This window comes from Ipomoea triloba, chromosome 6 (assembly GCF_003576645.1).
Source record: "Ipomoea triloba cultivar NCNSP0323 chromosome 6, ASM357664v1".
NCBI classification, from domain to species: Eukaryota; Viridiplantae; Streptophyta; class Magnoliopsida; order Solanales; family Convolvulaceae; genus Ipomoea; species Ipomoea triloba.
This window is the reverse complement of record NC_044921.1, coordinates 13,826,846-13,838,346: the sequence shown is the minus strand read 5'-3', so window position 1 is coordinate 13,838,346 and position 11,501 is coordinate 13,826,846. Positions and strand designations below refer to the sequence as shown.

At 31.8% G+C, this 11,501-nt stretch overlaps 1 protein-coding gene and 1 long non-coding RNA gene across 3 annotated transcripts; one reads left to right on the top strand and one right to left on the bottom strand.

Moving 5' to 3' along the window:
* Positions 1-1,638: 1,638 nt before the first annotated feature.
* Positions 1,639-4,556, bottom strand: LOC116022822. 2 transcript variants are annotated; one of them, XR_004099295.1, is made up of 6 exons: positions 4,137-4,556; positions 3,561-3,734; positions 3,140-3,427; positions 2,936-3,050; positions 2,537-2,617; positions 1,639-1,908 (listed from the first exon to the last, which is right to left on the bottom strand). It is a non-coding gene; the product is annotated as an uncharacterized LOC116022822 (long non-coding RNA). The 2 variants fall into 2 exon arrangements; XR_004099294.1 differs by having other exon boundaries at positions 4,219-4,556.
* Positions 4,557-8,415: 3,859 nt separating this feature from the next.
* Positions 8,416-11,186, top strand: LOC116023807 (pectin acetylesterase 7-like). The gene is made up of 12 exons (XM_031264824.1): positions 8,416-8,482; positions 8,653-8,819; positions 8,906-8,988; positions 9,104-9,337; positions 9,410-9,496; positions 9,584-9,708; positions 9,819-9,879; positions 9,974-10,027; positions 10,268-10,345; positions 10,433-10,520; positions 10,814-10,950; positions 11,031-11,186. Exons 1-12 carry the CDS (start codon positions 8,454-8,456, stop codon positions 11,115-11,117), a joined length of 1,230 nt encoding a protein of 409 aa, XP_031120684.1. The 5' UTR covers positions 8,416-8,453; the 3' UTR covers positions 11,118-11,186.
* Positions 11,187-11,501: the final 315 nt, after the last annotated feature.

The window sequence follows — 11,501 nt, the reverse complement described above, 5'->3', positions numbered from 1 at the left end:
ATATATATATATATATATATATATATATATATATATATATATATATATATATATATATCTATGTTACAGAACACACCATTCTACGTACTAAAACGCATCAGAGGACCGATAAAACACACCATTCCACACAATATACCAAATGCGCCTATTCACTTAAAATTCATCATTATATCAACCCCTATTTGATATTTATTTGACTCAAATATGGGAAAACAGCAATGATGCATGTCATCAAACCACAATTTATTTGTCAACAAGGTTTAAATTGTCATCAAGCTTTACACTAAGAATAGATGTCCAAAGTCCCCTTGGCTTGTTTTTAAAACATCACTTTAGACGTCTATGTTTAAGAACAATAGACACTGTAGATCCAGCAATGCTATCGCCCAACTTTAGCTATCATCGTCCGTAAGGACAGCCCATGTGGTAAGAGTGCTCTACCTACAGCCGAAAGGTTGGAGGTTCGATCCTCAAACCCCTGGTTTACCTCCTTGTGGTCCTTTGCCGGCTAGGGTCACAGGGCGAGAAGAAAACCTCGTTAAAAGTCTATTTCAGCATAATAAGTCGCAAATCACATATAGAAGAATAAAACACACAACAAGAACTAAGTGATTTATTTATTTACAACAGAGATATGTATTGTCAGTGTTTTGTAGCCCAAATATGTGTGAATGTGGTTAAGTTAACTGTTATGCTTAAAAGTGTTTGGTAAAATTAGCTTTTTGATAAGCTGATAAATACAAAAAGGCTAAAAATGATATCTTCATAAAATTTAAATAGTTTTAAATTTAAATATTTACATATTAAAATTTAACATACTGAATTGAAACTATTAGCATAATCATAATCTAGCATCCCATAATGGAGTAGCAATATTGTTGTGAATCTCCTTCATCTTAGTAATAGTCATAGTAATAGTAATAGTAATAGTAATAGTAATAGTAATAATAGTAATAATAATAGTAATAATAATAATAATAATAGTAATAATAGTAATAGTAGTAATAATAATAGTAATAATAATAATAATAACACTACAACAAAAAGGTTATTTAGAGGCGGTTAATTTGTTATTTAGAGGCTGTTCAAAACTGCCACTAAACTGTTTAGAGGCAGTTCTCCAACCGTGTCCAAATAGTGTGTCGCGAAGGATTTAGAGGCGGTTTTAGACAAGTGTGGGAATTGTTGATCAGCATTGCATTTAGCGGCAGTTTTGAAACCGCCTCTAAATATAAGGTAGTTTACTTTGTTTTTAGCGGCGGTTTTCTAACCGCCACTAAATATAACTATTAGTTTATTTCTTTAAATTTTAGTGGCGGTTATTAAGTGTCGCTATTTTTTATTTTTATTTTTGAAAATTTTAGTGACGGTTATTAAGTGTCGCTAAATATTTGTCTTTATTTATTTTTTAAAATTTTAGTGGCGGTTATTAAGTGTTACTAAATATTTTTCTTTATTTATTTTTAAAATATTAGAGGCAATTATTTAAGTGTTGCTAAATAATCTATAATTACATTATTATATTTTTATAATTATCATTTAATTATATTTATTCAAAAATCTTTATATTAAAATACATATTGCATTCACAAATAAACTCTATAATGTCTATATACACATTTAATTTGAAAGAAAATCAGTTGTAACATTCAATAGTATTCAATAATATATTAATATTTGAGCATAGTATTCAAAAGCAATAGCAAGTGATCAAAAAAATACTAAACACCAGTATTTGACAAACTCCATCAACAGCATGTGGTGAATCCATCAATTCCTCTCATCTTAACCTTCAACAAAAGTGATAAAAAAAAATACCAAACACCAACATTTGACAAACTCCATCAATAGCGACAGCAAGTGTTGGGTTGAATCCATCAATAGCAGCAAGTGATCCTTCACAAACTCCTAGAAAATAGCATCAATGTAAAAAATACAAATAAAATAAAATAAGAAACTCAACACTATTAGTAACATATTTGAAATAGAACTAATTTGAAATAAAACTAAGTAGAATTGGATAACACCATTTCACCCCTTTGGAGTCTGTGAAGGTGAAAATAGAACTAAGTGGAACAAATAAAGACAATACAGATCTCCAATAGGAAATTATACAGCTCAATCTAACAGAGCTAATCCAGGATATCCAAAATGTCAAGATGAGTTACACATTACACATGCATTTTATTTAAAATATCAGGCTTACCAAAATGTGGAAACTTTGGTTTGTTTAAAACTTTTGCTACAACCAAAATGATCCTCAAGAGCACTCTTGATCAGCAAATGGTATATACAAAGGCAATTAGGCAACCAGATCATACATCAATAAAGAAAATGGGTCACAAGTTTGCACAAGGGGCAAAATGGTTGCATCTTGAATAATGGAATGGTGAGTGTTGTTAAAATAGCAGGGAATAATGTTTGTTGTTAAATATTATAAAATTGAAGCAAGCAAATTAAAGTCATGAGTCGAATGCCATTGCTTACGTTAACAGAACCAACTAACGACAGCTTATGTTAAAGTTAAAGCACCTACCGCGTGTGGGCGTGTAGTCAAATATGGTATAAAAGAGTTTCTTCTCTACTTTCTGCATTCTCATTCTCATTCTCTACTTCCCTGCCATAACATAAGCCCATTAATTATCTCTAGTTTGAATTGATGACCAGATAATAGTATAGTGTTCAAAGAATGAAAGGCAAATGCATATTGTAACTAAAATAGTTTGCATCTTGCACTATTTATAAAGCAAAGTTAGAGATTACATGGATTCTAGGAAAATAAAGTAGTCATATATAAACTCTTTATGAACTAAAGAGAAGTTTCTTCTGTGAGAGTGTGAGTTTCTCAATTATAGTTCCTTTATGGAGAAGCAAAAATTGCCATAAAAAATGTATCTTAGATGAGAATTATCTGAATTGAGAAAACCAAACTCACCTCTGGATCATCAAGCAATCTTAGAGTAGAATTATCTGAACTGAGAAGGGCTTTAATAACTTCATTATAGATTTCAATTACAGAAGAACTTCAAAATGAATGCTCTTTCTTCATGCTGGTATAAACAAATATGACTTTAATTAATAGAATGCCATATGAGAATCAGGAATATAAAATGTGACAGCATAATAAATATCAAGATACCTTTTGTATATAATCATAAATATATGCCACTATGTACTCTGTGATTCCATTCATGGTGTATCTCTTTCCACTGTTGGTTTGCTCATACACAAAAATAGTTGCTGCATTGAAGTATTGTATTGGAAAAAAAAGAAGTTTTCTTAAGATAAAATGGCATAAACATTAGAGCGAAGGCATGAAGAAGGCACTCATAGTTAACACCCCTGATAACTGAAAGAGTAATGTCATTTTGATCTTCCATCATACACTTCTCTTAGCTTGTTGAGCAGTCACCCCTAAATATTCTGTCTGTAAAGAAATAGTGACAATTCAAGTTAAAAAACGAGATCCAAACCCCTGAACAGACCTATTGCCAATCAAAATCTCTCATCCTGAACAAGATGTGTTTAAATGAAAAGAAAAAAGTGGGGAATTCCTTTACCAAATGTACAAGCAGTTGGAAGTCTAGAACGCTCCTGGAGGCTATTCCTATACAAAATGGTGGTCTCATTGATGCATTCCCAATTAGAAACTTCATTCCTTGAAATCTCCTTTTCACTGAAAAGCTTCAACCTCACTAACACCAAGTTCTTTTCTTCTTCTCCAAGTCTTGTTCCTTGCATTTTGTCAGAAACACAAAATATAAACGCCAAACCGCCAAAGCCTTAAATTAAAAAATTTATAATACAACACTATCTCATTTTGATTTGTCTACAAAATTTCTAACACATACGGAGGTTATATATGCTCAGCTTGGATAATATCCTAAATTGATGAATGAAGCAGTTTCCAGCATCATAATGTGTATAATTACAATATCTGATGGTAAAACCAATTCATTAAAAAACAAGTATTTCGACTCTGCTACAGTTGAAATAAATTGACTACAATATTTGATGTTAGGAAGAATCTTTAACACATCATATGTCCAAATGCCCTAAAATCAAATGTCCAAAATTCAACTCAATATAATTTGGCCTATGAGGGATTAGGGTTAAAGGATCATAAATGTGCTAACCTCTGCTCAAATTATAACTAACAGCAATAATTTGCAGGTATACTCCGCACGATGCAGTAAAGTAGCAGACTAGTAGGGTTACCGTAGGAGAATGACCCTCAAATGTATCTGAAGTGAAACTGAATAGCAAACTGCTCTTCCCAACTTCGGCTGCGAGGAACAAGAAATCAAACTCCGGCCGCGACGAGCAAGAAATCGAACTCCGTCGGCGACGAATGAGTAATCAAACTCCGTTGGCTACGAACAAAAGAATTAATGAACGATTGAATGATTGTGGAAGAATTGGAAAAATTGGAAATGGAATGAACAATTTAGTAATTGAACGCCGTCGGCTTCCTCGTGTTATAGAAATCACTGGGATTGTGGAAGAATTGGGAAAATTGGAATTTGGGAGAAACGACAAGTTGAAGAATATAACCATTCCAATATATATTTTAATTTCTGCCGTGAAAAACACTCAAAACAGGATTATAGTTCGGTAATGAAATTATTTTGTTTCAAACACTTACAATAAATATATGAGACTAATTTTAGTTTGAGTTTTAGCGGCGGTCATGTAACCGCCGCTAAAATACACATTAAATTAACGATATGTTAATGTTTTTTTGGACTAAAGTTATTAACAATTAATTTTTTTAAGTTTTAGTACAAGATTTAGAGGCGGTTGTTATAACCGCCGCTAAATGTATGTCGCCAAAAAAAATAGTTTGTTGTAGTGTAATAATAATAATAATAATAATAATAATAATAATAATAATAATAATAAAAGGGGAAGAGAAAAGAGTTTTAATTGGGAGGGGTAAAGGATGTCATTTATTTAAAATAATAAGGATAAAGATAGAATAAAAGTTAGGGAGCTAGTATCTTAGTTTTGAAACGCTAACTAAGGTAGCGTTTCAAAATAAGCTCTTATTTTAAGTTAGCTAGTTTATTTTAGGAACATTACCAAACACAGCTTATAACTTATTAATAGCTTAAAATAAATTATAAAATCCTAAATAAGTTTGGCCAAACAGAGTCATATAGTATAAAAATTACTTGAGTAAAATATGCACACATATAATAAATGGTTTGAAATTTTCTCTATCAGTCCCAACACACTATAAATATAATCCCAACTCACTATAATGCACGATGATATACGTTCTCACAAAACTAGCTAATTATTGATGTTAGGGTCTCCTGTGAGACCGTCTTACAGATTCTTATATGTAAGACAGGTCGGGTCATGATGATAGAAATGTAATATTTATGTTGGAAAATGTAATACTAATCATAAATAAATTAATTGTTATTTATAAAGAAATTTGTAATAATCTTGATTCAAATGTAATATTTAGGGTTGAATAGTTATGCGAAAAAATGCAGTATTGATCATGGATGGACAAATTGTTTAATTGTTACTTATAAGATCAGAGAAAGAGTAATACTTATAACGAAAATGTGATGCTTTAGATTAAAAAAAAAAAAAAGAAAAAAAAAAGGTCACACTTGTGTGAGACGGGTCGAACCTTTTGTTATATGGGTCAACCACATGTCATCCACAATCTCAGGATCCTCCCTCATCTCTCTCCGTTTCTCTGGCATGCGCTTTCTTCTTCCAGATCTATCGACCTCCAGCTTCTCCGATCTCACCCTCCGGCTCCACCTTCTCCGACCACATCTTCTGCTTCTACTTCCTCTGAATTCTTCCTATCTCATCATCTTTTATTTTCTTAACACCATAACCTTCCACTCCTTTGGCATCCTCGTCTAAATTATACTGGGAGAGTGAAGAGGAAGAGGAAGAGGAGCCACCACCCCTTAACTGTAAAGAAGGTGGTGGTGTTGATGATGAAGAAGCATTATCACTATGTGTACAATTATTTACAGATATATGATGTGCAGCTCAACAGAATCAAAAACCTCTGCTACTAGTTGCAAGGTCCGATGAAGATAGGCTCGCAGGAACCATAGCTTGTCATATGAAGTTCGAACAATTATTCGTGTATCAGGAAGAAGAATCAAACAAGAATGTGATTTCTCAACAAGCTGTTGCTCTAAATGTATAATCAATATTTAACCCTTAAATGCGATACTTAATAACTTAAATGTAATACTCCATAGCATAAATCTAATACACAGTTTATATATATGTAGATATATTTAATACTTTAAGCCTTCAAAACAATACTTTATAGCATAAATATATAATACTTCATAGCACAAATCTAATACACAATTTAAGGTAGATATATTTAATACTTTAAGCCTTAAATATATCTACATGTAAATTCTGCATTAATTAAATTTGTGCTATTAAGTATTAAATTTATGCTATAAAGTATTATATTTAATATTTAAAGTATTGATTATATATTTGTGTTATGAAATATTACATTTATGTTATAAAGTATTATGTGTAATGCTTAAAGTATTAAATATATCCACTACAGACTGTGTATTAGATTTGTGTTTTGAAGTATTAAATTTATACTATAAAGTATTATATATGAGGCTTAAAGTATTGATTATATATTTGTGCTATGAAATATTACATTTATGCTATAAAGTATTGCTTATTATATTTATATTTTGAAGTATTACATTTATGCTATAAAGTATTATATTTAATGGTTAAAGTATTAAATATATTAAACATTTCTTGCAATGATGAGTTGAGAATAAGGTTTTGACTCAAAAAGTGAAACAAAGACAAGGCTATAAATATCCATTCCAGTAATCATACATTGCACTGCACTAAAAAGCTAAGAAAAAATGGCAAAGATCTCAATAATCTCACCATTAATCCTCTCTGCCACCTTCCTACCATTTCCCTTAGTTGTCATCTTCATCATCAACTTCACAAAAACTCTCAAGAATCCCTTCACTCTAAACTCAACCAAGACCTCAGAGCCTACCCAATCATCATCTCCTTCTTGTCCACCCTCTAAACAACCAGCGCAACTACATGTGAGAAATTACTGCGCAGCATTTGCCGAAAACTCTTGTTGTTGCTATTTACCGGAGTTGAAGGTTGCGACAGAAATGGAGGCAGAAGAGATGGGAGGAAATGGAGGGTGAGCGGCGAAGATGCGAGGAGGTAGAGAGTAGCCTGAGCGGATAGGATGATATGGGAAAATGAATCCTGTGGCAAAAATATTAAGAGAGAGAAACGATGTGGTAGAGAAAGGGAAGGGTGAGAAGCACATGTTGACCCGTATAATAAGCGACCCGACTCGTCTCACGGATTGAGATTCGTGAGGCGGTCTCACACAAGTTTTTGCCAAAAAAAAATGTAATACTTTTAAATCAAAATGTAATATTAAAAGTTGAAGAGTTACTTATGATAAAAGTTATACTTCGTAATACTTATGTGGGAAAATATAATAGTATAGAAAGTTGGGTCACACTTGTGTGAGACCGTCTCACGGATCTTTATTCGTGAGACGGGTCGGGCCGGGTTGAAGCACCATGCAAATTTCACACTTATATGTGCAAATGTCATACTTATATGCTCAAATATAATACTAATCAGGAATACAATTTTTGTTACTTATAAGAGAAAAAGTATTACATTTTCTATAATAAGTAATGTTGACAAGTTTTCCTTACTTATAAGAAAAAATATAATACTTTTGAGGAAAAATGTAATACTTTTAAATTGAAATGTAAAAGTATTGTATTTCCCTAAAAAGTATTACATTTACCCTTATAAGTAACAAAATTTTGATTCCTGATTAGTATTACATTTGAGCATATAAGTATGACATTTTTGCGTATAAGTGTTACATCTACTTCTTGATCCGACCCGACCCGTCCCGTCTTACGGTGAGACGGTCTCACACAAGTTTTTGCCTAGAAAGTTATTAGAAACATTCGACCCGTCTCACCAATGATGATCCATGAGACACTCTCATAAAAAAAATTGTCATTATAATAAATATCAGATCCGTCTCACGGATTGAGACCCGTGAGATGACGGATCCTTTCTAAAAATAATATAAAATATTTATATTGATGCACCGTTAGGAGTTACACTAAATTTCTTTTAATTTTTGGGGAAAAAAAAAACACGCCTGCTTTCCCAACAGAGATTTATTACTTTTTAATTTTTCATGCAAGAGACCTGCACCATACACAAATATATATGTGGTTTGTAACTTTGTACCAATTCTTTACGAGCCATAGCGCATTTGTAGGATTAAATTTTACCATTTCTCTCGGTGTTAGTTATGTCTCATCCACTATATATAGATCAACTTTGGAAGCCAATTTCATCACAAAATAATCCATTAGTTTTATCTTCGTTCCATTAGGGGACTTGATCTCCTAACCATGGAAGGGAATAATCCAGAGTCTTTGAGGTTTGTCTTTTTTACTCTATAATTTTAACTTATTTAAATTATTGAGTTAGTTTAAGTGAAAATTATACTGTTCACGTCTTTAAATTCGTTCAAACAAATGTTGTAGTATCAGTAGCTAATCAAACACTATAAAACTTCATTTTTTAACTTTTTTTTTTTTTTTTTCGCAGAATGGCTGTCTCAACAAGGTCAAATGGTTGGATATGTTTACTTATTTTTTCATTTGTTATAAGTGTGCAATATGTAAACTCCGATCCTATTCCCCAACCTGCTGTCCAGAGTGTTGATGATATTATTCCCAAAACTATTATCCAGAATGCCACTGAGAAAGGAGCTGGTAAATTATATAGAATACTATGATTCATTAAAAAAAATGTAATACTTTTAAGTAATTTAATATTTGACTATTATAAAATATTGTAGTTTGTTTGGATGGGAGTCCAGCAGCCTATCATTTCGCTCCCGGAAAAGGTGAAGACGCACGCAATTGGATGATTTACCTTCAAGTGAGTTCTCAAAAGAGAAAATTGTACTATAACTACATTCTTTTTTTGAGTTTTCTTATTTTATGTATGTATATAAAATCAATGTTTAATTCTATTATTTTGATTTTTAATTCAGGGAGGAGGGTGGTGCATGAGTAATGGCACATATTCTACTCACGACCTCTCTGTTGAGAGTTGTCCGAACCGTGCGACCCGTGATATGGGTTCTAGTCTCCACATGAAACCTCTCCAACTTAAAGGCATTTTCGGTGATGTTCAAGCAGCGACTTATTTTTATACATGGACCCGAGTTATTGTCCGGTATTGTGATGGAGGATCATTTGCGGGAAATGTTGACAAACCTGATCCGGTAAGGGTATACTTTATTAAGTTCTGCATCTCAACATACACCACATATATAAGCAATGACCATTTCTATTAGGTCACTAAACTCTACTATAGAGGTGCAAGGATTTTCCAAGTGGTTGTGGATGAGTTAATGACAAAGGGATTGAAAGATGCCAAAAATGTAACTTTCTAAACTTGGTTATATTTTTATTTAAGGGAATAATATATAATTACAACAGCATAAATTTTTTCATTTGTTTGATTATAGGTCATTTTTGCCGGCGGTTCAGCGGGTGGATTAGGCGTGTTGGTACACTGTGATCGCTTTACTAGTCTATTCCCAAAAGGCGTTAGAGTAAAATGCCTTTCAGATAGTTCTCTCTTTCTTATCGTGTAAGACTAATTGTTATAATACGAAAATTTAAAAAAAAATAAAATAAAATGCATATGCTATGTTTGATTAATATGGTTCTTAAAAGTTAAATCTATGTGATTATCAACAGGAAAGATCCCCAGCATGCAAAATTCTTTAAGGCTATTTTTAGCGATGTAGTTGCTCTGCATGTAATAATTCTCTCCTCCTTCCCTCTTGACTTGTGTGCGTTTATATTTAATATTTTCCATTTCTGACAAAAAATTGATTTTTGATTTTATTCAGCAACCAACCAAGGCATTACCTGCAGAGTGCATTTCAAAAATGAGTCCATTTGAGGTATGAGTTTAAATAAGCATATTTCTAAACACAAATTGAATTTTATATGTTATTGTTAACATTAGTGATAATAATTTTTCTTTTGAGATAGAAAATATACCTCCAATCAAGTTATTTAAATTTAATCAAATAAAAAAAATCTATTTTCTATTCTCCAAATTTTTAAATTTCCAAAAGAAATTGGAGAAATTTTTCAAGTAAAATGTGCAGCGTTATCTAATATTGAATTTATGCTTGCAGTGCTTCCAACCAAAAAATTTGGTGCAATATGTAAAATCCCCCCTATTTATTTTCCAATCAGAATTTGATTCATTTCAGGTTAGTTCCACTTAATTTATTCGTGTATTTACATGCTTCATATTAATTTTCCTTTTTTGGTAATTTCAATTTGTGTCTTCTTAATAGGTGCAAAATACTTTCTCGATGGATTTGTACAAAGCCATTAAGGAAAATATATCATATGTTAGCCCAAGTGATATGGCTCTGCTACAAGGCATGTTCCCATTTTTACCAAAAAATATTTTCATTCAATAAATTAATTATATATGATGGTTAAATTAATTTCAACATGGTTAACACAAGTTAAACATTTTAGTTAACCAGCTTGGTTGGAGTGAGTGGCCGTGCACTCTCATCCCTTAAGAGAGGTTGGGAGTTCGTACCCCCTCTCGTATGTAAAACCAATCTTGGCTAACACTTTGTCCCTTAATTTGGGCCGACTCGGTATGAACATGGATTAGTTTGTGGTTTGAACAAAATACTAAATATTTTAATTTGTTGTTACAGATTTCAAACAACAAATAGTAAGTGCATTGCCACAACCAAGTGCCACCAAAGGATATATACTTACTTCTATGTTCGGTCATAGCTTTGCTTCTGACAGCTATAAGACGAAATTAACGTTTGGAGATGGGAAGTCAAAGGTAACAAAATAAACTGTGTCTTGTGAGAGGTAACCCTAAACGTTATGACATATAATCTAACTTTTTTTTTTTTTTACCAGAGCATTGAGAGCCAATTCTACGCTTGGTACTTTGACAAGGATTTTGTCAATTTCATAGACCCAAGCAACGTGCCATATATGAAGTGAATGAAATATTTGTGATCTCTTCATTGTACATTGATAAATATAATATAATTACTTTTTATTCACTATATATACAGTTGAGTTCTATTTAAACCTTATATATATATATTTCGGCATATTGTGGCTTGATCAAATGAGCTTGTGAATTAATTGGTCCAATCAAAGTATTACTTAATTATTATGGAGACTTTATTAATGTTAAAATGAAATTTCTCAACCAAAAAAAAAAATTGAAAGTATATCGCACCATGACTTATCAACGTAATATTTTTAACTATAAAAATAAAAAATGTTTACGAATATTAAGACAAAAATATTTCATCTGTTCACTAAGCCTCTCAAACTAGCAACATTTCAAAAGTTGAGGAAGCTACTTGGGAGTTTGTA

Excerpts from the sequence above, each read along its gene's own strand:
- LOC116023807 (XM_031264824.1), top strand. The coding sequence starts at position 8,454 with ATGGAAGGGAATAATCCAGAGTCTTTGAG. Across the intron at positions 9,709-9,818 it reads AGTTCTCTCTTTCTTATCGT|GAAAGATCCCCAGCATGCAA; the intron begins GTAAGACTAATT and ends GATTATCAACAG. Across the intron at positions 10,346-10,432 it reads CAGAATTTGATTCATTTCAG|GTGCAAAATACTTTCTCGAT; the intron begins GTTAGTTCCACT and ends TCTTCTTAATAG.